Consider the following 26,234-nt stretch of genomic DNA (forward strand, 5'->3'; position numbering starts at 1 on the left):
TAAAAATGGACAGAGGAATCTCTCCCTGCTGTCTTCTACCACGCTCCTGGTTTGTGTTTTGGATCTGGGGTTAGGAATCCCAGTGGGCCAGAGTGGCATGCAGTTGGACAGTAACCGAGAACAAACAGCGGCTAAATATATCTCCCTGTCAAGGAGGGTCTCTAAGCTGTTGGAGAGACAGGCAGTGAGATCGAGGGATAGAGTGATAGAGAAAGAGGAGAGGCACAGGAAGCTCCCCAGTTCTTTCTTCTTGAGAGCTTCACAGATTCAGAGCTTCAGAAAGACTCAGAGCTTCACACAGTCCAGTGTTTGGGATGAACTTTGCGCTGGGCTACAAACCTGTGCAGCTGGAGGATTCGAGCACCATGGAAAACCTGGAGAAGCAGCTCATCTGCCCCATCTGCCTGGAGATGTTCACCAAGCCTGTGGTTATACTGCCCTGCCAACACAACCTCTGCAGGAAGTGTGTCAACGACGTCTTCCAGGTAAGAGGGGAGGACGTTTTTTTGCATCACTCTCCTGTTCTGAGGCCATGTGTAGTCCATTAGTGGTCCAGCAGTGGTCTGTGATTTTGGAGCCATGATTCCACTGTTTCCAGGTGCTGAGCAGAGTACATGTCTTATGAGTAGTGCTGTTTAGCTTCGACTGCCCATGACACCCATAGTTACTTGTGAAAGTAAAAAATACACAGTGAGGTGTTATGGCTCTAAGGGGGATCACAGTGTTAGAGCAGAACATGATCTCTATTTATCATGGCATAAACCGGGCCTTGGAGAGCCATTCTTTGTACAATCATATCAGTTACTCTCAAAGACCATGAAGGGGGACTCATACCATACACTGAATGTACAAAACATTAGAAAAATATTGAGTTTCACCCCCTTTTGCCCTCAGAACAGCCTCGATCCGTCGGGGCATGGACTCTACAAGATGTCGAAAACATTCCACAGGGTTGTTGGCCCATGTTGACTCCAATGTTTCCTACAGTTGTGTCAAGTTCAATGGATGTCCTTTGGGTGGTGGACCATTCTTGATACACACAGGAAACTGTTGAGTGCAAAAAACCCAGCAGCGTTGCAGTTCTTGACACACTCAAACCGGTGCGCCTGGCACCTACTACCATACCTTGTTCAAAGGCACTTAAATATTTTGTCTTGCCCATTCACCCTCTGAATGGCAAACATACACAATCCATGTCTCAATTGTCTCATGGCTTAAAAATCCTTCTTTAACCTGTCTCCTCTACACTGATTGAAGTGGATTTAACAGGTGAAATCAACAAGGGATCATAGCATTCACCTGGTCAGTCTATGTCGTGTTCCTAATGTTTTGTACACTCAGTGTATATACAAAACAGACATTACTGCAATAGTGTGTTCAGATTCCCACTCCCTCACCAGTTTGAGTGTACTAAGAACTGCAAAGCTGCTGGGTTTTTCACGCTCAAGAGTTTCCCGTGTGGATCAAGAATGGTCCACCACCCAAAGGACATACAGCCAACTTGACATAACTGTGGGAAGCATTGGAGTCAACATGGGCCAGCAGCCCTGTGGAACGCTTTCAACACCTTGTAGAGTCCATGCCCCGACTAACTGAGGCTCTTCTGAGGGCAAAAGGGGATGCAACTCAATATTAGGAAGGTGTACCTAATGTTTTTTTACACTCAGTGTATATCTTTGGTCCTGTTGAACCCTTCAATTGACTGTTCGAACTCAAGGAGCCATTCAGATATGAGAGACTCCAACAGCTGCCTCAGTCCTGGGGGAGAGAGAGGATGCAACAAGCTCTGCCTCTCAGGTCGTGGCCTTTAGTGGAAAGCAACAGAGACTGGTGGGAGGAGCTATATGGGGACGGGGTCATTGTAATGGCTGGAATGGAAATATGAAATGGTATCAAACATATGGAAACCACATATTTGACTCCGTTCCATTGATTCCATTCCAGCCATTACAATGAGCCTGTCCTCCTATAGCTCCTTCCACCAGCCTTCTCTGGTGGAAAGTGGTCTACTCATCACAGACCAAGACAGGATACATTTCACTTATTTATAGTAATTACTAACTACTCCACATAGTCGGAACTATTTAGCCTTATTCAATATAAACATGTCTACGGTGTCCACAGCCTTAATCACTTTTGGTTGAGGTCTTTGTCATGAAGTATCGACTGTAGAGGATCATATCTGCTGGTGTGCAAGGAGAAGCTCTGAGAAGTTTGTTGCCAGGCAACAAGACAAACCAATATTTAGTGGCAGGTGGATGGATCAGTGGCTCCGTAGATTAACGTTAGTTTCTGTGTGAAAGGTCCCTCACACTGACTGACATGATCATGGGTTGTGGGTCTATCCTGGCTAAGCTGTCTAGCAATGTTAGTCTTCTTGATATCATATCACCTTTGAGGCCTTAAAGAGGTGTGTAACTCAGTGGTAGGTCACTTTGTACCCAGTGTTAAGCACTGCTCAGTGCAGAATCATGTTTTGGTTTCCTCTTGAGTACACAACATACAGTATCTGTGTCAAACAGCTGTTGTCCATATCCTCCCTTAACTCCTCAATACCCCCAGTTAGAGTGATGCTTTACCCTTTGACTCCACTACCCCCCTCTGACCCTCCCCACCCAGGCTGCCAACCCCCTGTGGCAGTCTCGAGGGTCCAGGTCTATGTCCACGGGGGGGCGGTTCCGCTGCCCGTCATGTCGTCACGAAGTGGTGTTGGACCGTCATGGTGTGTATGGCCTACAGAGGAACCTGCTAGTAGAGAACATCATAGACATCTACAAACAAGAAGAGTCCAGCAGGTCAGGTGTGTGTGTGTGTGTGTGTGTGCGTGTGTGTGTGTGTGTGTGTGTGTGTGTCTGTGTCTGTGTGTGTAAGGGGTACGTGACTGCTTTCTGTAAGTATCCACCTGAACCAGAATGCTCACCAAATGTCAACATCATCCATACAACGTGCCTTCACACTTCTGCTGACCTCTGTTGACTTGTCATGTCAACAATAGCCATGTCAACAGTAGCCATGTCAACAGTAGCCATGAGCACAAGGCATGTGCTACTACTACAACCTTAGGTGAACTCAGCCATGAAATATTGCTTCCAAAATATTCACCGCTCATGCAACAGACCTAGGCATCTGTTTTTATTCTAATGGTGTCACTAGAGCTTCTGTGTGTGTTCATCAGCTGTGTCATTTTAACATACCAGGAATATGGAAACCTCAGTCCCTGGCAGTCCTCAATGTTGGTGTTATAACAAGCACACTTTATCGCTGCCTCGATGGAGTGGTAAACATGAGAACCATATGTCCTCTTGTGGCATTGACACAGCTACAGACGTGTGATTCTGGGGGTTAAGTACCATAGATTTTATATTTGGGAAGTGCTGCAATTACTGTAGGTGCATTGTATTACCATTCTAGGGTTAGGGTTAGTACTTTTATCCTACTTTCTATCCTAATCCTACCACTCTTTGGACCTGTATGGTGCTGGATGTCGGCTCCGTCTGGCTTTCAACTTATTCCAGAAAACCGAGTGCCTTCAAACACATCAAAAAAAATAAAGACATTAAGTTACATATTTAAAAAAAGAAACAAAAAAGGTATATACCACGAAGTTACTTCAATGCCGTAAAACAGACAATAGCCTAACATTTCCAGGTGAATAGGTGATCCTATAGCAGTAACCTCAAGCGGTGGGGGTGGGGGTGAGGTCAAGAATCTGGAGGAAGTGTATGGAGCTGTTCGAAATAGGATACCATCGGGCAGTAATGTCTGTTTACCAGTAGAGAGCAGTACTGTAATTTATTACTACTGGGTGTTGTAAAAGCGCATTACGGCCATATTTAAAAGCCCTTGGTCTTTTTGGCTGTAAACAAACGAACAATTTATATTCCATCGCTGAATGTGTAGTATGTGGTATATATTCGTTCAACGACAGAAATAGGACCCATCTCTGAGTACACAGTCTCACTTTGTATAGAAGGCCACTGGGTGGCAGTCTTTTCCAATATATATATCGTTTGGAAACCTGTAGCAATATTACAGCTTTTTCATGCCTTGTCACTTGACACGATAAATATAAAATATAATATAATTACATCAAGGGAAGTACTTTTGGTCTGTAACACAGATTTGAGCTATATGAACAATCTATCTAATTACACTCGAAATTATATTCCTCAATTACATTTATCGACTTTGTAAATTGGCTTGCAGTTATATTATAGCATCTCAACCCAGCAGAGCAACGGAGAGAAATGAAACATTACCAAAGCTAGTTCATCATCAGCTGTTCCAGTGACTGTGAAACGAAGAGTGGACTTTTCCCCTGGAGAATGGTGGTCAATAGCTGTAAATTACATATGAGGTAAACTGTTGGTGAAATCCCCTAATTCCTTGTAAGGGCTGTTCCCATAAGGATATTTCCTCTGTCATGGACAGAAGTGATGAGTCTCATAAGACAGAGGCAGCTGTGTGTGTGTGTGTGTGTGTATGTGTGTGTGTGTGTGTGTGTGTGTGTGATTGAGTGTCTCTATAACAGGTAATTCCTTTACTTCTGTGTCCCTGCAGGCCCCTGAACCCCACCAAGGTGGAGCAGCAGCAGCTGATGTGTCAGGAGCATGATGAGGAGAAGATCAACATCTACTGCCTGAGCTGTGAGACGCCCACCTGCTCCATGTGCAAAGTGTTTGGCCAGCACAAGGACTGTGAGGTGGCCCCCTTGCAGAACGTCTACAAGAGACAGAAGGTAAGGAAACACCCTGACTCAGGGCCAAGGGTCTGATTGTGATGTCACTCTATATCCGAGTGGCGCAGTGGTCTAAGGCACTGCATCGCAGTGCTAGCTGTGCCACTAGAGATCCTGGTTCGAATCCAGGCTCTGTCGTAGCCGGCTGCGACCGGGAGACCCATGGGGCGGCGCACAATTGGCCCAGCGTCGTCCAGGGTAGGGGAGGGAATGGCCGGCAGGGATGTAGCTCAGTTGGTAGAGCATGGTGTTTGCAACGCCAGGGTTGTGGGTTCGATTCCCACGGGGGGCCAGTATGAAAAATAAAAGTAAATAGAAAAATAATGTATGCTCTCACTAACTAACTGTAAGTCGCTCTGGATAAGAGTGTCTGCTAAATGACTAAAATGTAGGCTGTCTGTCTTCCTGTCTGTTAGATCGTCCTTACAATGAAAAGGAATTATCCCATATAACAGCTTACTTACTTTGTCACTCTCTATTCATCATGTCCCCCAGAGAGAGATTTGAATGTTATTTAAAGTGGTGTGTGTGTGTGTGTGTGTGTGTGTGTGTGTGTGTGTGTGTGTGTGTGTGTGTGTGTGTGTGTGTGTGTGTGTGTGTGTGTGTGTGTGTGTGTGTGTGTGTGTGTGTGTGTGTGTGTGTGTGTGTGTGTGTGTGTGTGTGTGTGTGTGTGTGTGTGTGTGTGTGTGTGTGTGTGTGTGTGTGTGTGTGTGTGTGTGTGTGTGTGTGTGTGTGTGTGTGTGTGTGTGTGTGTGTGTGTGAGTGCTGAGTGTAGTGACAGCAGACAGATGTATTGAGTTGTGGCTGTCCTGCGGGGGTTCTCACACTGTGCGGGCCGGGTCTCACCTCACACACACGCGCCATGGCCCTGTCAGCCTGGTGGCACGACAACAGCTAATGTTGTATATCACACCCCTGAGTCGTGTGCAGCATTTGTGTCTGTCTGTCCTTCATGTGGACACACACACAAACACACATACACAGCGGTGCCCTGGTCTGCTGCCACTAATTTCTACTCCCAACCTTTCTCCCTCTAACTCACTCACTATAAACTCTCATGCCAAACTGGTCATCTCACTCCCCTCTCTCTCAAATCTCCTCCACCTCTGGCCATGCTGTGTACTGTCGGCCCAAGCAGAGAGAGGCATGCCTGAACATTAGCTCCTATAGTTCTCCCTGGCACTCTCTCTCTCTCTCTCTCTCTCTGAGTGACTCATCCATCCACAGCACTGGGACTTGAGTCATTCTCCTCTGAGCTCAAGTCAGAGGCTCAGCTCCTCCCTTGCTGCTGGCTGCCCGCTAACTAGCTCTTCTCTCCAGCATTAAGGTGAACGTTGACTAATATCAAAGTGAGAGTCCGTCTATACCAGCCTGGAGGACACCATATGGTGGGACTCAACTGAAGGTCACTTGTTAAGGATGGACAATGTGTCTGGCTGTTGAGTAATACTAAAGACGAACGCCACCCACACAAACATGATTCATACAGTTGAAAGTTTACATATGTACTATATCTACTTACATAAGCTAAAACAGTATGAATGGACCATAGCAACAGACATGTTATTGAGCAGATGGCTTTGGTGACATTTTTCTTTGCACTCATTGCTCACTCAATGTTTTATGCATTGTTAAAAAACAACACTTTAAATATTTCAATTTTCACAATTGTGTGAACTACCACCTAATGCAGGGTTTCCCAAGCCTCTACTCGCACCCTAACCCTAACCCCCCCCCCCCCCCCCCATTAAAATAGTAAACTAATCATCAAGCCTTTGAGTAATTGAATCCGGTGTGCCAGTTTAGGGTTAAAACTAAAATGTGAAACGTCTGGGGGGGCCCGAGGAGAGGGTTGGGAAACCCTGACCTAATGTGTTAGTGCAGGGTTGGAACAAAAGCCTTCTTATCCTTTAGTCCTCCAGCAGGACCAGGGTTGATGACCACTGGTGTAGTGAGTACATTTGAGACATTGACTCATCATGCTCTGTTGTGATTGGCTATAGACGGAGCTGAGCGACAGCATCACCATCTTGGTGGCGGGGAACGACCGTATCCAGGCCCTCCTCTCTAAGATGGAGGAGATCTGCAGGACAATCCAGGTGAGAATGTCACCCACTACAACCACTCACACTTCTCACCTCACAGTCACAATCACTCACTGTGGGGTCACCACACACACTACTCACATCACTGTGAAGAACCTGTTGTATTGTAATAACTAGCATGAATAAATAGTAATAAATGATTTATAAACTATTGATACGCTGAACAAAAATATAAGCGTTACATGTAAAGTGTTGGTCCCATGTTTCATGAGCTGAAATAAAAGATCCCAGACATTTTCCATATGCACAAAAATCGTATTTCTCAAATGTTTGGCACAAATTTGCTTACATCCCTGTTAGTGAGCATTTCTACTTTGCCAAGATTATCCATCCACCTGACAGGTGTGGCATATCAAGAAGCTGATTAAACAGCATGATCATTACACAGGTGCACCTTGTGTTGGGGACAATAAAAGCACACTCTAAAATGTGTAGTTTTGTCACACAACACAATGCCACAGATGTCTCAAGTTTTGAGGGAGCGTGCAATTGGCATGCTGACTGCAGGAATTTCCACCAGAGAATTAAATGTTCTAAAACAAGCTGAAAATGTCTCAGTTCTTCCATGGCCTGCATACGCACAAGACATGTCACCCATTGAGCATGTTTGGGATGCTCTGGATCGACGTGTACAACAGCGTGTTCCGGTTCCCGCCAATATCCAGCAACTTCGCACAGCCATTGAAGAGGAGTGGGACAACATTCCACAGGCCACAATCAACTCTATGTGAAGGAAATGATTTGTGCTGCATGAGGCAAATGGTGGTCACACCAGATACTGACTGGTTTTCTGATCCACGCCCCTACCTTTTTTTAAGGTATCTGTGACCAACAGATGCATATCTGTATTCCCAGTCATGTGAAATCCATAGATTAAAGCCTAATGAATTTATTTCAATTGACTGATTTCCTTACATGAACTGTAACTCAGTAAAATCGTTGAAATTGTTGCATGTTGCGTTTATATTTTTGTTCAGAATACATATATTTTTCTATACAAATGTATAAGCATTTATAAAGGCTTATTCATGAAAGTTATTATAAAGTGTTCAATGGGTGTCTGTGTGCAGGAGAACGGGCGTCGTCAGAAGCAGAGTCTGTGTGATAAGTTTGACGGGCTCTATGCCATCCTGGAGGAGAGGAAGGAGGAGTTGGTGGGGATGATCAGCCACCAGCAGGATGACAAGCTGGGTTACGTCCACTCCCTCATGCGTCGCCACGGAGACCACCTGGAGGGTTCCGTCAAGCTGGTGGGGACAGCCATCCAGTCCATGGAGGAGCCACAGATGGCCGTGTTCCTACAGGTAGGCACTATGGATGGAACACTAGCCCTGAACCTGGGTGCACTGTCTGGCCTCAGTAACTCGACCTGGGGTGTGTACCGGTATGTCTTTGAATGGAATGGAATGATGGTCATTCCAGCACGATTACCGGTATATGTTAAGATATACCTTCTTGAGCAGAAAATGTGCCTGTTTCAGCCCCTCGGAAACTGCACTAGAATCAGAGTTGACTGTAATATGATCAGTTGTTTGATCAATAGCTCTGCCCAATCCACATGAGACATGATAAGGCATAAAGTAATAACAGTGATGATGAGTCACAGACACCATAGAGACTATAGTCCCCCCCTCTCACCCCTGACCTGAACAAATGACAGTCTACATCCTGTACATGCTGGGACCGGGCTCATTGATATGCCCAAAGATGCAGTAAAGGATCCTTTCATCCTTTAACTCAGGTTTAGAGAAACCACTATCGATGATCAATGGGGTGTCATGCAGTGCTTCGCCCTCTCTGGCTTCGCCGTATCGAGCAGGGGAGGAGTGATGAGTAGAAAGCCCAGCAGGGGAGCCTTGTCGGCGGGGACACTGCTTTTAAAAACACCCCTAGGAACTCTGGTCCTGTGATTCTCTGATCACGCACACTGTAACCCTGTGGAGGTGATTGACACCGCTCTCCATCAATACACTGGAAGCATCCTCTGGAGTTCCAGCCCCAGGGGTCAGGCATTGATCAACTGGTGACAAACCTACACACACACACACCTACCTCCCCTGCGGGGGACTCCTGCCTCATTCTTTGACTGCTGGCCTACTGGCCTTCAATACAATGTAATAGAGCAAGGTGGGACGACGTGCCCCTGCTGCAGACCGCAGGTAGTTTAAACCCCCGCCAGGCGAGAGATAGATGGTGCCATTCATGCCATTCATCCAACACTCCTCTCCTCCATGCAGGTCCCTTGCTTTATAAAAAGCTACAGATTGAGTGAAGGCTCACAATCTAAGTGTCTCTTTATTCAACTCCTTTATTGTCCATGCTACAAGCACTTTGTTTTGTCAACCGATTTAGGGCTCTATTCAATCTGTAAACCTGAGTGATACAGATCCCACAATAGAAATGTCAAAGTAATTTCCGATTGAGCCGACATATGCAGCGTTTACTGTGAATGCAGTCTCCGCTAAAGCGGAAACATTGCCTTTAAATTTCAATCACGCTGTAAATCTGAACTTCCGCGATGCGGATTGAATAGAGCCCTAACTGTTAGCGCTAGCGTGAGTGTCAGTGTCAGGACCGTGGCAGGTGCACGTTTTATGAATGACTCAAACTGAGCGAGTGATTCAGAAGATCGAGAGAAGAGGATGCTATAGAAATTAAATGAATTGTAAATGAATAAAAATGATATAAAACTCTACAAACTTATTCTAGAGTATATATAGCACTAATTTACCTCAGAAATTGAAGTGCAGGAATTGAAACTACACGCAATAGCCTACTGATCATTTATTTTCTCCACAGAGCATCAAAGATATATTTAAACAGTAAGTAAAATTCTTATTTTCATCTGTTTAGTGTTCCATTCTGCTTCTTATGGGGTGTTTAGCTGGAAAGTCACAAATTGCATTACATTCACTAACACAAGCACTAAAATAAACTAACACACCAATTGCAGTGACTGTAAACTGAAAGTAACTGCATGAGAGATGTGTGTGGTTTGCAGTTATGTGTGATTGCTGGCTGCTGATAGCTAATGCATCATAATGAAGCTATCCACCTGTAGAGTTATCGAGCAGACCTACCCAGCCTGCGTCACTACCAGCCACAGGGACGGGGGACGGGGGACGCTGCCATCCATTGCTGTCGTCACCTATTTGTTTGTCTCTGAGTTGTGACCTCCCCACTGCGTCCTTGTCAGGATCTCTGCCACTGCCAAGGCGTCCAACATGGAGCGTCCAGAGCCGGGTTATGAGAGCATGGCCCATTTTGTCGTCAACACAGAGGATGTGGCAGACATGCTAAGGACCATTGACTTCAACACAGGTAGGGCCTCAGGTAGCTGTACAATACGACCATATATGGAGAGTTTGGCCATTAAGTATGAAAAAATGTATGCACTCACTAACTGTAAGTCGCTCTGGATAAGAGCGTCTGCTAAATGACTAAAATGTAAAATGTAAGGTTTCTCTATATTTGACTTTAGCCTCAGGTAAGTGACGTCAGTGACACATCATTAGCTCCAAACATTACCCCTGAAATCGCACGTTCAAGACCATTTCCCTTGTTTTTGTTGGTCTGTCTTAATGTGGTGCGCTGTATGTGGTCGCAGGTTCCCAGGGAGAGGATGGAGAGGATGGTTATGATCTGGATGAGGGGGGTCAGGACCTGGCATCACTGGCAGCGGTGGACGTAGACTATGGGAGATACCAGTAGTTGAAAAGGATCCCTCAGGTTAATATCAAAAAACAAACCAGCATATAGTATGCTGCTCCTCTGCTTTATTCCTGTACCCACATTTACAACATTTAGGCTACAAACCCAAAGGCTTTTATATATAGTTTCTTATGACATCAGTCTTAAACATTGCCCTAAAGGCTGAAATCAAGTGTTTCTTGTCCAGAATATGGATCACTTGTCTTGTTTACCTCACAGCATACTCATTTCAAATGGAAAGACGATGCATTATTTTTCCTCTGTGATCAATCAATTCCATATTCCCCTAGCTACCTCCAAATGTACAACGATCCATCTTAAAACCAAAGAGACCCTTCAGCCTCACAGCGTCACTGTAACATGCCAGAGATGAATAAACTGGAAGCACACATTTCATGAATGGCCACGGTCAGATATTCCAGCGCTGTTAAAAAGGCCAAAAGCTCTGCCTCCTGGTGCCTTGGGACCTCAGCTTGATAGGTAGTGAAGAATAGACCTTTCCTGCATCTCCAGGGACACACATACACACACACATACATCTGAGCCATGCTTTTGTAACCTGTTTCATTACTTATAATACATAGTTAGAAATAACATAGTTAGAAATAACTATTGCCCCACCTTGCATGTGCTGGGTATTTTTGGGTTGTTGTAGATAAATGGACCTGACCCAGAGTGCTCAAAGGAGCTGACCTTGTCACTGGGGCTGTCGACCCCTGATTGATTGATTGATTGAAGGAAGGGGGGATAACAGAGCCGGGACAGGGAGTAATTTATTGAGAATTCTGGTGGGATGATGAAGATGTGTGTATGTGTGTGTGAACACCACAGTGAGAGTTTCCTGACTATGAATGGAGACAGAACACTGGAGGCCGTCAGACATGGATCAGAGGTTGACGCATGTCGTTTTCTGGCAACAAGCTGTTCCAACATCAACTCTTCACACTACAAGAAGGATAAGACAGAACAGAATGGCCAATTCCATGATCCGTGACATGTACATTAATCAAATCAAGCTTTATTTATACAGCACATTTCAGACATGGAATGCAACGTAATGTGCTTTACAGGAAAAACTAACAAAAAAACAATGAAAATAAAAGGTGAAATATTTTCTACACAACAAACATAATATAAAAGACAAAAGAATGACACAAACTGATCTTTTCTTTTAATCAGGGTTCTTCCAGTCAAGAAAGGACTACTTATAGTGGGTTTATGGTAATCCCCTGCACACATCCATCCAGAGTATTGAAGTTTGCCTTTACCATTCTGCTGTCAACTGGTTTTGCTGTCCACAGGATTTACATTGTGTGAATTACAGATCTGCAACAGAGCATAAAGATCAAACACCACACAGTGGAAGGCCTCCCTTTCCACCCACCAGATATACTCTATGTAGAAAAACCTGTGTATTGTGTGTAAATATGATAAACTAAGAATAATCAAATTAAATGTATACCACTGTTGGTTTGAATTGTGCATGTTGTAAAGTAGGACGAATACATTGTTGTGTCATGTTTTTATCTCACCTCACACTCCTACTAGAGCTTTAACCGAAAGGTTGCATGTTCGAATCCCTGAGCCAACTAGGTGAAATCTGTCTATCTGCCCTTGAGCAAGACATAACCCTAATAGCTCCACGTCGCTGTCAATAATGGCTGATCTCTGGCTGTGACCCACTCTCCCAGGTTCTCAGGGGGAGTGGGATATGCAACAACAACAAAACATCTAATTCCCTTGTACATGTGTGAAACAGGACATGTTGACTACCTCTTCATCTTACAACAACCTTAACAAGTTCCACAAGTATGAATAATATTGTAGAGACCGAAGCAGCTTAAAGACTAATCATGAAAGTGTATGATGACAAAATTTAATGATCTGACTGTATAGTATATGCACATTTTAGCCTCAGCTTACAAAATGGTATATATATATATATATATATATATATATATATATATATATAAAAATCTCATTATGATATACCCCCTCTCCTTTTTTGAGCAAATGTTTGTGTTACCAACCCTGATCTTGAGCTACAGCTGCTGCTTTGATCTCCAGTGGGATTTGAGGTGGTGTTAAGAATTAGTCATTGAATGTATCTATGGTGTTAACAAAGAGAGGAACAAGGCAGCAGATCCACCACCATACTGACTGTCTGAGTCATAGAAACACCAGGCTGGGTGGCATTTTGATGAGCTCGCACAAGTTCGCAGAGACTCTCACCAACCATCACACCATTATGTTGGCTTCCACACGTTATGCTTTTAAAAAGAAGAGGCAACTGCTGTAAAGTTCAATTTAATGAGAGTTAAAGGCGATAACTGCAATGAGTGTTTGGCCATGGAGGTTAGATATTTGGCCATAGGGGTTTTGCAATGAGTGTTTAGCGAGAGTTTAAGTAACTATGCAAGGAGTTTATTTGAATTTCAATAGGGAAGAGGATCTTCAGCAGCATCTGTTTACAGATGTAGGAATAAATTATTTTGGTAGTTTATTCAGCAGAATAGTTTCCTTTATTACATTCACTACTGTAAGAGACTATGACACACTCAACTGACATTTTTTCAGAACTTTTTTATTAAAAAATATAAAGGGCAAAAAAGCTTTTCTTTACTGCTAAACCATGTGATCATACAATATGTCCATGATTAGGGCTTTGACAAAACAGTCAACATAAAATGAACCCTTACATTTTTTTCTTAGTTGTTTGTTTAACGTCAGCATGCTAGGTACAGTATAGAGGATAGTGTACTTGCTTGGAGGGAAAGATAATACAGAGAGTGGAAGTGGTGTTAAGTGTAGGATATGTTCACTTTGTCTCAGATTAGAATGGAGATTAGTTGTATCACAGAAACCTTCGGGCAATGCCAGACCACATACCTGAAACAATGTGAAAAGGCTTCTTCTGCTGGCTAGATGGCTGCCTGCCAAGTGAGCTAACAAACCAAGGGCAAATCGATAATCACCATAAATTAAACAATTGGCATACAGTAAATACAGTAATTAAATGACAATATTACTTGAGTGCTTTACCTGATTAGTTTTAATCTATGCCGGTGTTCAATGTTATTCCATCTTTTTCAGTTATTGAACAAAAATAAATCTCAGGAAAAGGACTCAATGTACCTATATTGACGATCGTTGTCCCTTAAAGTAATCAACAAAATGAGTCACACAACTGACCATTGAAAGATCACATATTGGTAGCCAATATCAATTTACACAGCATTATTTTCCTCCAATGTGTTATAAAAGGCCTATAACATTTATTGCTGGAAACAATGATTAGCCTACCTGTCTTTGTTATTTAGCTAGTACGAACCATTTAGGCTACGACTAACAAAACATGTTGCACTTATTCCACATGAGGGCAACTTGTAACCCAATTTGATTCTGGCAATATTATTGTTGTAGGCCAACTACAATGCTCCGGACATCCAAAGGTGAGAATACACAACAGAGGTGTGAGATCCGGAGTATTCACACTATGCCATATCTCTGGGAATAGTTGTCAAGGCGCCACATTATGATTCCCTTGTAGATGGGGTCTTGGCAGTCAATCATTTATAGCCGTTGATTTTTAAAGGCTTTTTGGACAGGTGGGGGAAGTTATTTTTATGCACAGGTAGTGTCTTATGATGACGAATGGCAGAGAAACCAACGGTTAAATACAAAGAAAAAGCTAAACTAATTCGTAGGTCTGAGAGTGCCAGGGGCTTTGTTGTTTTCTGTGAGTTGTTTTATCTTGATGTTTTCTCCCTTGTTGACGACACTTGCTGTATCACTTTCCAACTTCATCTAGATACTTGCGGTTTAACTCCGCTTGCTCCTTCTGACTCTCGATCCTCGCCATTTCGATCATATTTCTCAGAAGGTGGAAAGTGAGGTCGATGGAGATTGGGGGGTCATTGTTTCTCTTGGTCATCTCTACGAGGTCTTCCAGGCTGTTGCCCTCCTCAAGTGCGCGCTGCTCCTCCAAGGGCGGCAAACTGCGCGCCAGGTGACCAATACCCCTCGAGCCCAGGGGCGTCACCTCAAAGGGAAACTGTGGATGGAGACCTGCCTGCAACCGGGGATTTCTTTGCAAATACCTCAGTATCTTTTCACCTATAAGGTAGGAAACTGCGTTATCGCCTGCCTTCAGCAACACCTCGTCCAGCTGACTCTTGTAGCCATGGCCGTCGAACATTGCCAGGTCCCGTGGTCTACAGACACTGTGGGGGATGTGAGAGCTGAGGAGAACAGTGGCAAGGAGCAGGATCAGGGGAACAGGCTTCATAGTGCTGGACAGACGAACAAAACGGTGCCCTGTTACGGAGAGATGTGTACAAATATTAGGAAAAAGCACTAGAACTCAAAGTACACTAAAACTTTGAATTGCACGTATTTAACAATTGTGTTCAAAGCAAAAACAAATAGGCTATCACATTCTTACTAAAATTAGTCTAAAGGCAAGCTTAACGTACACAGTAATAAACAACAAACGTAACAAAATATTATGTTTCTCTTTACATTAAAAACATATGCATATGAGCAGGCTATTTATAGGCGTGGTTAATTGGCACACAATGGATACATACATCGTTGAGTTACTGAAACAAGCATGCACATGCTTCTTCAGCTTTGTAAATATGTAAATTAAACATAAATAATTGTTTTGATGATACAAAAATGACCAACGAATTGCTGTGTGTCCTTGATATTCTGAATTCAGCACCACAAACTAAAAAGGTGAAACAAAAGAAAGCTAAATAAACCACTTACCGGTACTTTGTCTCCTGATGCCGAAAAAGTTGCACACCGGCTAGAAAAGTGTCAATTGAGACCCCGGTCCGAAAAGCCCCGCTAAATGGCGATTGGAGAACGCCTCTTTCTTAAGGGTTATATACATCCAAGACCATTCCATTGACGTCAGTGCAAGTGCATAAACTGCTTGTAAATGAGGCGACTCCGTTTGATGTAAAGGCTAGTGTTTTGAGGGACAGCTTATTATGCTTAAGTTAGCCTACCTCAACCTGTCACATTATCCTTAATTAAGTCCGCAAGGCAAAAGCAGTTAGTTTCACACGGTGTTGGTATGCCTCCAGTGAAACTAAAACAACAGAACGCACCGCAAAAAAAACAACACATTTACTTACTAAAAACAACCAATTATGGAAGTTATAACTAAGTGATTCGTCAAGGTGTAAAGCTGCTCCATGTACCATGAATCTGTACTCTGAATAAACTAGTCTAGAAATGATGAACCGTTGTCGTGATGCCTTTATGCATGGTTTAACATCTTAGCGAGGCAGAGCAGACGGGAAACGTGCAGAGGGCGCAGAGGGACTTGTCCATGGTACTGAAAAGGTTTATGCGCGTGATGCAAGTGGATTCTAAATTAAAACTACACAAAATAGAGGAATATGTTATATTTATCTGATACAATCCGAGAGCTGTACATATTACACTTAATATTATGACTGTAGGCTTATTAATGCATTGAAAACTAATTTAAACCACCCCCATGTGCCACCCCCATGTATTTCTGTCAGATAAATATTTTCTATAACGAACTAAATGTATCTTTACAGAAATAGCCAGGCTAATGGATTTGTCTGTTTGGTCCCCCAGCTATTTTTCTAACACATTTTTTTCGCTTGGAGAAGTGTGGCACATTCAACAATGGTGCAAAGTTGGGTCAAAGCCACCTATGATGTCTCCTTTTAAACAGAAGTTAACGAAATAATTAGATATGAAAGAAATGGCAAACATGGCTTTAATATTACAATTCCTTGTACATTTTAAAAGTACAATGTATACAATTTAAGATTAATACAAAATAGTAACATTTTATGTTTAATACTACTGGTAATGTCACAAATTGTTTAACAGCAGACTAAGTCATTGTATGTATACTGAACAAAAATATAAACGCAACATGCAACAATTTCAAAGTTTTTACTGAGTTACAGACGAAATCAGTCAATTGAAATAAATGCAATAGGCCCTATTCTATGGATTTCACATGACCTGGAATAAAGATAAGCATCGGTTGGTCACAGATACCTTATAAAACAAGGTAGGGGCGTGCATCAGAAAACCAGTCAGTGTCTGGTGTGACCACCATTTGCCTCATGGATTCGCATAGAGTTGATCAGGCTGTTGATTGTGGCCTGTGGAATGTTGTCCCACTCCTCTTCAATGGCTGTGCGAAGTTGCTGGATAATGGCGGGAACTGGAAACACGCTGTCGTACACATCGTTCCAGAGCATCCCGAACATGCTCAATGGGTGACATGTCTGGTGAGGAAGAAGGCCATGGAAGAACTGGGACATTTTCAGCATCCAGGAATTGTGTACAGATCCTTGTGACATGGGGCTGTGCATTATCATACGTAAACATGAGGTGATGGCGGCGGATGAATGGCACAACAATGGGCCTCAGGAACCCGTCACGGTATCTCTGTGCATTCAAATTGCCATCGATAAAATGCAATTGTGTTCATTGTCCGTAGCTTATGCATGCCCATATCATAACCCCACCGCCACCATGGGGCACTCTGTTCACAACGTTGACACCAGAAAACGGCTCGCCCACACAACACCATACACATGGTCTGCGGTTGTGAGGCCGGTTTGACGTACTGCCAAATTCTCTAAAACGAAGTTGGAGGCGGCTTATGGTAGAGAAATTAACATTCAATTCTTTGGCAACAGCTCTGGTGGACATCCTTGCAGTCAGCATGCCAATTGCACACTCCCTCAAAACTTGAGACATCTGTGGCATTGTGTTGTGTGACAACTGCATTTTTTTTTTTTTTTTATATATTTTTTTTTTTCTTGGGGGGAATGGATCAGCTTAATATTGCAGATAGATTGTATCTTCTATCAATGTAATTGTCTGCATCACTTCCAATCCCCCATGTTTATTTTTATTTTTTATATATATATTCCCCTTTATTACTTTTCAACCCCACCATCCTTTCCCTACTTGGAGTAAATTAGTGAACAACAACGCCCAGGCCTCTACTTCCGGTCTATACTTACTATCTACACCTTATGGACAGAGTTAATTTTACAAGAATTCTATATATATATATATATATATATATATTTATTTTTTTTGCTCCTGAACTTCTTCTACTCTCAACCTCTCCGATCATTTTCATGATGTCCATCCGGTTTGCTTCTAAATGCCATATCTTTCTAACTGTGCTCTTTCCCAAAAGCTCCCAACATACAACCTATATACTTATTATGGACACAGTATGCTTACATTATTAGCTATCTTTGTTATTATTTGTTGTTATTTGTTATTAGTCCCATCCTTCAACTCTATTCAATACCTCCCATCTATCTCTTAACACCATCCATATAGGATTTCTATTTGCCATATATATTTCAACCGTACTGTGATGTTTCACAAAAGTTCTGAACCTTTCTATTCCCATTGCCTCCACAGATTGTGAATTAAAAATAAACATTTTTGCTAAAAGTATTATTATATTATTGATTGATTGACTATGACTCTTCAGATCACCCAGTAATGCTATCTGCAAGGTTAGTTCCAGGTAAATATTGCAATCCTTTAGCCATTCCTGGACCTGTGTCCAAAAACAAGCTACAAATGGACAGAACCAAAACAAATGATCTAATGATTCTGTCTCTTCACAGCAAAATCTGCAGAGCTGGGAAGATTGTATCCCCCATATAAATAACATTATATTGGTAGCAAGAATTTTATATAATAATTTAAATTGAAAGATTCTAATTTTTGAATCCGGTGTCGTTTTGCGTGTCAGTTCATAAACACTATGCCATGGGATCGGTACGTCAAAGATCTCTTCCCAACTATTTTGCAATCTATATGGGACGGCTGTCAATCCTTTGGTCCTTAAGTGAAACTGATATACTTTTTTATTTATCACAGTTTTCCTTAACCAATTATGTTCTTTAATGCAAGGCCGACAGACAAGTTCCTTACTTTCTCCCCCTTCAACTTTCCTCTTCCACTTTTGCGGTAAGGCTGCAATTATTTGGTTGTAATTTTGGGTAGAGCAGACATTTCCATATGTTTTTGTTAGCTGCATGTGCGACATAACTCCACCAGTCCTACCGATGATATCATTTACGAAGATTATACCTTTTTTAAACATTCTGTCAAAAAATAAAGGTTTTTTGTCAATTAGTATATTTGAATTTAACCACAATATTTGTTGCATTATTTGTTCTGTCGTTTCTGGAGGATTAAATTGAAATTGCAACCAACTTTCTATGGCTTGTTTTAGAAATAGTGACATTTGGGAGATTATTTCCTTTTCAAATAACTGAAAGTGAGAGGTTGTAATCTGAATAAAGGGAAAAAGGCATTTCTTGAACAGTGGGTGAGACAATCTTACTAATTTGCTTGAGAACCAGTTCGGATTTAAGTATAACTTTTGGATTAAGTACAACTGCATATTTTAGAGTGGCCTTTTATTGTCCCCAGCACAAGGTGAACCTGTGTAATGATCATGCCGTTTAATCAGATTCTAGATATGCCACACCTGTCAGGTGGATGGATTATCTTGGCAATGGAGAAATGCTCACTAACAGGGATGTAAACAAATTTGTGCACAACATTTTTGCGAAATAAGCTTTTTGTGTGTATGGAAAATTTTGGGGATCTTTTATTTCAGCTCATGAAACATGGGACCAACACTTTACATATTGCGTTTATATTTTTGTTCAATGTATATGTCAACTATAGTCTGCCTGACTATAAACTTTTTTGTAGCATTAATAGTACGTTTCTATAGGTCTGACAAACTTTCACAAAAATCTTCCACTACGCAAAAGTTTGAGTTTCAAGTTCGAGTATTTCAGTGTTTGTTAACAAATTTTTTTCCTGACCGCTAACTTCACAGCTTTCTGTATTCAGTGTATCACACTATTTGCAGGTGTAAAAGTCTAATTGATAGTCCTATATGTGTGAGGTAGGGCGGGACCTGAAATATCCATCACATCTTATTGGCTTTCCAGGACAAGTAGGAATTCCAGCCGATAGCTACAATCTGGACCACAGCCAATCTGCAAGACAAGAGTTCAATACTAACATCAGAGTTCCATTCACACATCACAGCTGAATGAATAGATCAATGCCATTGAATAGATCAATATGAAAATAAAATGTATAAGGACTACATTGATGTCACTAAACCATCCCAGGGGCTCACCTGTGGTGCAGTGGGATAAAATAGAAGTTGGCAATCTGGACTGCAGGCCATAGCTGAAAAAGAGCAGAACCATTCAATGAAACACTGCAGAACGGTTCATACCGTAAGTCATATTTTAAGCCTTTCACAGGGATAACTTACATAGTAATTTGAGATCAAGGCATCTGTGTAGTCCTGCAGAGAATAAGATAAACACAGAGACCTTTATGTTAGAGCTTAGAATGATTGTGTATTTCTAATAGAAGCATTTTCACTGACCCTCCCTCACCTTGATGCCTACTTCCAGTTCACACCTGTGTTGACCTCTGACCCTGACCAGGTGGGTAGGGGCTGTCATTCAAGCTGTGAGGGGTTACAGTATGTGTTGGTCCCCCTCTGGGCCAGTCACAGTGACAGCTGACAGCTCAACACCAGAGTCTCAAGTTAACAACTGTGGGTCAGTGCCGTGTCCTGCTCCCTCACATCACATGGCATATAAAACAACCAGACATCTGGAACAGCCAGGACCCTCACTTAGCTCCCTAAAGGTCAACCCAATAAGATTGGATGGATTTCATTCTTTTTTGAATGTCTTTATTGGGAAAGACTAGGTGTATAAAATAAGCCAATGTTCCCAGAAATGTTGTCTTTGTTTGTTTTCTGGGGCGTAACGGTTTCTAATTACTAGCAAACAAGGCGTCGGCCACCTGGGGTGAAAACACCGCAGTGCTACAACGTCAGAGACACACGATGGCGTTACCAAAATCCTTCCCCCTTTGGAGAGTGGACATCTTTTATTCTTCTTCTAGGGCTGAAGAGACAACTAACTTCTTTGAGCTCACAAGGCTGCAGTTCTGTGTCCATGGAACTGTTTGGCCAGCACCCACCATATTTCCCCTTAATTATGACACACTGAGCTCTGAGAATGTCATAAAACCATCAAACTGTCACATAATGAAAACGGTAAAATACAGACGAGTTGTTAGCACTAGTTTTTGTGTTCCCAGGAGGTAGTGTGCACTTGACCTTTTCGCTTTAGTATCAGCATTCAGCAGCGCGGAGCAGAGTAACTGACCAAATGTGTAGCAGAATGGCTGCACTCAAAATGGACATCTCCGACCTTCACGTTTCCAACCCATTCATCGTCTCATAAAGGAGGGAGGTCAGAGCTAAGACATACATTATGACCTAGCTCTACAGGAGCCATAGAGGAAGTAGGTACTGTAGCATCAGAGTGACCATTGAAATAAGCCACATGAATAACCAAGTGGTCCCGGGGGAAAGCTTGACGCACACTATAAAATGAGGTGAAGTGAAGTCATAGTTGGGATGGGCTTGTGATGTGATTGACACCAGAGCGGGCTGCCACTAGCTATTGAAGAGCAGGGCTGAGGACTGAGGAGGACGCTGCATATGGGCGATTCCACGGCAGGAAGGCCCGAAAATATTTTTGGTATCTCAGATTGTTCTGGCAATTCTCACATATAAACTTAATTGGAAGGAAGGATGATTGATATTCTTTTTACATTTGTATCACAAATTATTTTTGAAAAAATCATGATGAAAGTGGCCATTTCAGGCCCTTTTTATACATGCCTCTTGTAAGACCCTATGATCCATGAACCGCACATGATACAGACAACATCTTGGTGTCATTATACTCCTTATAGTATGCGCTAAAATATGTCTAGATTCTGAAAAACACATTTTCACATCACCTTATTCAACATTAACAATATTAATTATATTTGGAACAATATTCTCTTAAAACACGTCAAATTTCCAGAGTGGGTACTCTGCTACTTTTCACACGTGAGTTCCAAATATCTCTAACGGTCGCCCCAGCGGGAGTTGTTTTATGCACATGATGTCAGAATGCACTCACTGTTCCAAAATGTGATTGTTACGCAACAGGACAGTTAACACGCGCTGCCTGCTAAATATCTATAGGTTATGTTCCAACTTTTCTAACAGTTTGAATTGAGGTGTGTTCTGCCTCCTCATTCATTCACAAAGAAGTAGCCCATTTCAGTGTTGCGGACAATTTATGTTTCAGGCTTTACTGAGCCGGACAAACTTCTCTCTTCGAGGAGAGCCCAAGCACTTCACCAATGTTTCCGCAGATCAAGTATGCAGACATTTGCGCAGTCTTGCACGAATCGGAACATTTCCTGGCTGGCGCACGTATTGTCTTCCTTGTTGTTTTCCTTACAAATAATAACTTTGGACATGTGTGCGTTCCTATCAAAGTAAGTGCCTTATTTTCTGTATATCGTGTTGTCGTTTCTACTGTAGCATACAGTATGTACAGTTGAAGTCTGAAGTTTACATACACTTAGGTTGGAGTCATTAAAACTTGTTGAACAACCACTCTACACATTTCTTGTTAACAAACTATAGTTTTGGCAAGTCGGTTAGGACATCTACTTTGTGCACGACACAAGTAATTATTCCAACAATTGTTTACAGACAGATTATTTCACTTATAATTCACTGTATCACAATTCCAGTGGGTCAGAAGTTTACATACACAAAGTTGACTGTGCCTTTAAACAGCTTGGAAAATTCCAGAAAATGATGTCATGGCTTTAGAAGCTTCTGATAGGCTAATTGACATCATTTGAGTCAATTGAAGGTGCACCTGTGGATGTATTTCAAGGCCTACCTTCAAACTTAGTGCCTCTTTGCTTGACATCATGGGAAAATCAAAAGAAATCAGCCAAGACCTCAGAAAAAAAATTGTACACCTCCACAAGTCTGATTCATCCTTGGGAGCAATTTCCAAATGCCTGAAGGTACCACGTTCATCTGTACAAACAATAGTACGCAAGTATAAACACCATGGGACCACGCAGACGTCATACCACTCAGGAAGGAGACGCGTTCTGTCTCCTAGAGATGAACGTACTTTGGTGCGAAAAGTGCAAATCAATCCCAGAACAACAGCAAAGGACCTTGTGAAGATGCTGGTGGAAACAGGTACAAAAGTATCTATATCCACAGTAAAACGAGTCCTATATCGACATAACCTGAAAGGCCGCTCAGCAAGGAAGAAGCCACTGCTCCAAAACCGCCATAAAAAAGCCAGACTACGGTTTGCAACTGCACATGGGGACAAAGTACTTTTTGGAGAAATGTCCTCTGGTCTGAAAATAGAACTGTTTGGCCATAATGAACATCGTTATGTTTGGAGGAAAAAGGGGGTGCTTGCAAGCCGAAGAACACCATCCCAACCGTGAAGCACGGGGGTGGAAGCATCATGCTGTGGGGGTGCTTTGCTGCAGGAGGGACTGGTGCATTTCACAAAATAGATGGCATCATGAGGAAGCAACATCTCAAGACATCAGTCAGGAAGTTAAAGCTTGGTCGCAAATGGGTCTTCCAAATGGACAATGACCCCAAGCATACTTCCAAAGTTGTGGCAAAATGGCTTAAGGACAACAAATTCAAGGTATTGGAGTTGCCATCACAAAGCCCTGACCTCAATCCTATAGAACATTTGTGGGCAGAACTGAAAAAGCGTGTGCGAGCAAGGAGGCCTACAAACCTGACTCAGTTACACCAGCTCTGTCAGGAGGAATGGGCCAAAATTCACCCAACTTATTGTGGGAAGCTTGTGGAAGGCTACCCGAAACGTTTGACCCAAGTTAAACAATTTAAAGGCAATGCTACCAAATACTAATTGAGCGTATGTAAACTTCTGATCCACTGGGAATGTGATGAAATAAATCATTCTCTCTACTATTATTCAGACATTTCACATTCTTAAAATAAAGTGGTGATCCTAACTGACCTAAGACAGGGAATTTTTACTAGGATTAAATGTCAGGAATTGTGAAAAACTGAGCTTAAATGAATTTCAAATCAAATCAAATCAAATTGTATTTGCCACATGCGCCGAATACAACAGGTGTAGACATTACTGTGAAATGCTTACTTACAGCCCTTAACCAACAATGCATTTATTTTTTAAATAAAAAAGTAAAATAAAACAACAACAACAAAAAAGTGTTGTGAAAAAAAGAGCAGAAATCAAATAAAATAACAGTAGGGAGGCTATATACAGGGGGGTACCGGTGCAGAGTCAATGTGTGGGGGCACCGGCTAGTTGAGGTAATATGTACATGTGGGTAGAGTTAAAATGACTATGCATAAATAATTAACAGAGTAGCAGCAGCGTAAAAAGATGGGGTGGGGGTGGGGGTGGGGGGGGCAGTGCAAATAGTCCGGGTAGCCATGATTAGCTGTTCAGGAGTCTTATGGCTTGGGGGTAGAAGCTGTTGAGAAACCTTTTGAACCTAGACTTGGCGCTCCGGTACCGCTTGCCGTGCGGTAGCAAAGAGAACAGTCTATGACTAGGGTGGCTGGAGTCTTTGACAATTTTGAGGGCCTTCCTCTGACACCGCCTGGTATAGAGGTCCTGGATGGCAGGAAGCTTGGCCCCAGTGATGTACTGGGCCGTACGCACTAACCTCTGTAGTGCCTTGCGGTTGGAGGCCGAGCAGTTGCCATACCAGGCGGTGATGCAACCAGTCAGGATGCTCTCAATGGTGCAGCTGTAGGACTTTTTGAGGATCTGAGGACCCATGCCAAATCTTTTCAGTCTCCTGAGGGGGAATAGGCTTTGTCATGCCCGCTTCACGACTGTCTTGGTGTGTTTGGACCATGATAGTTTGTTGGTGATGTGGACACCAAGGAACTTGAAGCTCTCAACCTGTTCCACTACAGCCCCGTCGATGAGAATGGGGACGTGCTCAGTCCTCTTTTTTTTCCTGTAGTCCACAATCATCTCCTTTGTCTTGGTCACGTTGAGGGAGAGGTTGTTATCCTGGCACCACATGGCCAGGTCTCTGACCTCCTCCCTATAGGCTGTCTCATCGTTGTCGGTGATCAGGCCTACCACTGTTGTGTCGTCGGCAAACTTAATGATGGTGTTGGAGTCGTGCCTGGCCATGCAGTCATGGGTGAACAGGGAGTACAGGAGGGGACTGAGCACGCACCCCTGAGGGGCCCCCGTGTTGAGGATCAGCGTGGCAGATGTGTTGTTACCTACCCTTACCACCTGGGGGCGACCCGTCAGGAAGTCCAGGATCCAGTCGGTGTTTAGTCCCAGGATCCTTAGCTTAGTGATGAGCTTTGAGGGCACTATGGTGTTGAACGCTGAGCTGTAGTCAATGAATAGCATTCTCACGTAGGTGTTCCTCTTGTCCAGGTGGGAAAGGGCAGTGTGGAGTGCAATAGAGATTGCATCATCTGTGGATCTGTTGGGGCGGTATGCAAATTGGAGTGGGTCTAGGGTTTCTGGGATAATGGTGTTGATGTGAGCCATGACCTTTTAAAGCACTTCATGGCTACAGACGTCAGTGCTACGGGTCGGTAGTCATTTAGGCAGGTTATCTTAGTGTCCTTGGGCACGGGGACTATGGTGGTCTGCTTGAAACATGTTGGTATTACAGACTCAGTCAGGGACATGTTGAAAATGTCAGTGAAGACACTTGCCAGTTGGTCAGCACATGCTCGGAGTATACGTCCTGGTAATCCGTCTGGCCCTGCGGCCTTGTGAATGTTGACCTGCTTAAAAGTCTTACTCACATCGGCTACGGAGAGCGTGATCACATAGTCATTTGGCTAAGGTATATGTAAACTTCCGACTTCAACTGTATATATGTACAGTGGGGGAAAAAAGTATTTAGTCAGCCACCAATTGTGCAAGTTCTCCCACTTAAAAAGATGAGAGAGGCCTGTAATTTTCATCATAGGTACACGGCAACTATGACAGACAAAATGAGGAAAGAAAATCCAGAAAATCACATTGTAGGATTTTTTATGAATTTATTTGCAAATTATGGTGGAAAATAAGTATTTGGTCAATAACAAAAGTTTCTCAATACTTTGTTATATACCCTTTGTTGGCAATGACACAGGTCAAACGTTTTCTGTGAGTTTTCACAAGGTTTTCACACACTGTTGCTGGTATTTTGGCCCATTCCTCCATGCAGATCTCCTCTAGAGCAGTGATGTTTTGGGGCTGTCGCTGGGCAACACGGACTTTCAACTCCCTCCAAAGATTTTCTATGGGGTTGAGATCTGGAGACTGGCTATGCCACTCCAGGACCTTGAAATGCTTCTTACGAAGCCACTCCTTCGTTGCCCGGGCGGTGTGTTTGGGATCATTGTCATGCTGAAAGACCCAGCCACGTTTCATCTTCAATGCCCTTGCTGATGGAAGGAGGTTTTCACTCAAAATCTCACGATACATGGCCCCATTCATTCTTTCCTTTACACGGATCAGTCGTTTCCACCCCCATGCTTCACAGTAGGTATAGTGTTCTTTGGATGCAACTCAGCATTCTTTGTCCTCCAAACACGACGAGTTGAGTTTTTACCAAAAAGTTCTATTTTGGTTTCATCTGACCATATGACATTCTCCCAATCCTCTTCTGGATCATCCACATGCACTCTAGCAAACTTCAGACGGGCCTGGACATGTACTGGC

General features: G+C 42.9%; 3 protein-coding genes across 4 annotated transcripts in view; 1 reads left to right on the top strand and 2 right to left on the bottom strand.

The window, feature by feature from the left end:
• Nucleotides 1-314: 314 nt before the first annotated feature.
• On the top strand, nucleotides 315-10,554 carry trim54 (tripartite motif containing 54; the record flags this gene model as incomplete). The annotated part of the gene is made up of 8 exons (XM_084149176.1): nucleotides 315-485; nucleotides 2,620-2,795; nucleotides 4,561-4,738; nucleotides 6,742-6,837; nucleotides 7,914-8,147; nucleotides 9,643-9,665; nucleotides 10,040-10,176; nucleotides 10,451-10,554. The coding sequence occupies 8 exons, from the start codon at nucleotides 315-317 to the stop codon at nucleotides 10,552-10,554; spliced, it is 1,119 nt and encodes a 372-aa protein (XP_084005302.1).
• Nucleotides 10,555-13,627: 3,073 nt separating this feature from the next.
• uts1 (urotensin 1) lies at nucleotides 13,628-15,077 on the bottom strand. Its single transcript, XM_084149270.1, has one exon. The coding sequence runs from the start codon at nucleotides 14,840-14,842 to the stop codon at nucleotides 14,345-14,347; it is 498 nt and encodes a 165-aa protein (XP_084005396.1). The 5' UTR covers nucleotides 14,843-15,077; the 3' UTR covers nucleotides 13,628-14,344.
• A 4,118-nt stretch (nucleotides 15,078-19,195) lies between these two features.
• LOC311106941 (mitochondrial inner membrane protein Mpv17-like) overlaps nucleotides 19,196-26,234 on the bottom strand; it is a 56,141-nt gene continuing 49,102 nt past the window's right edge. For both annotated transcript variants that reach the window (XM_084149345.1, XM_084149344.1), the window contains exons 6-8: nucleotides 19,901-19,933; nucleotides 19,760-19,812; nucleotides 19,196-19,613 (exon numbers count right to left, since the gene is read on the bottom strand). In XM_084149345.1, coding sequence (XP_084005471.1) covers nucleotides 19,544-19,613; nucleotides 19,760-19,812; nucleotides 19,901-19,933 — 156 coding nt within the window. In that variant the 3' untranslated portion in view covers nucleotides 19,196-19,543. The remainder of the gene's footprint in view (nucleotides 19,614-19,759; nucleotides 19,813-19,900; nucleotides 19,934-26,234) is intronic.

Source organism: Coregonus lavaretus (genome assembly GCF_964263955.1).
Source record: "Coregonus lavaretus genome assembly, chromosome: 31".
NCBI classification, from domain to species: Eukaryota; Metazoa; Chordata; class Actinopteri; order Salmoniformes; family Salmonidae; genus Coregonus; species Coregonus lavaretus.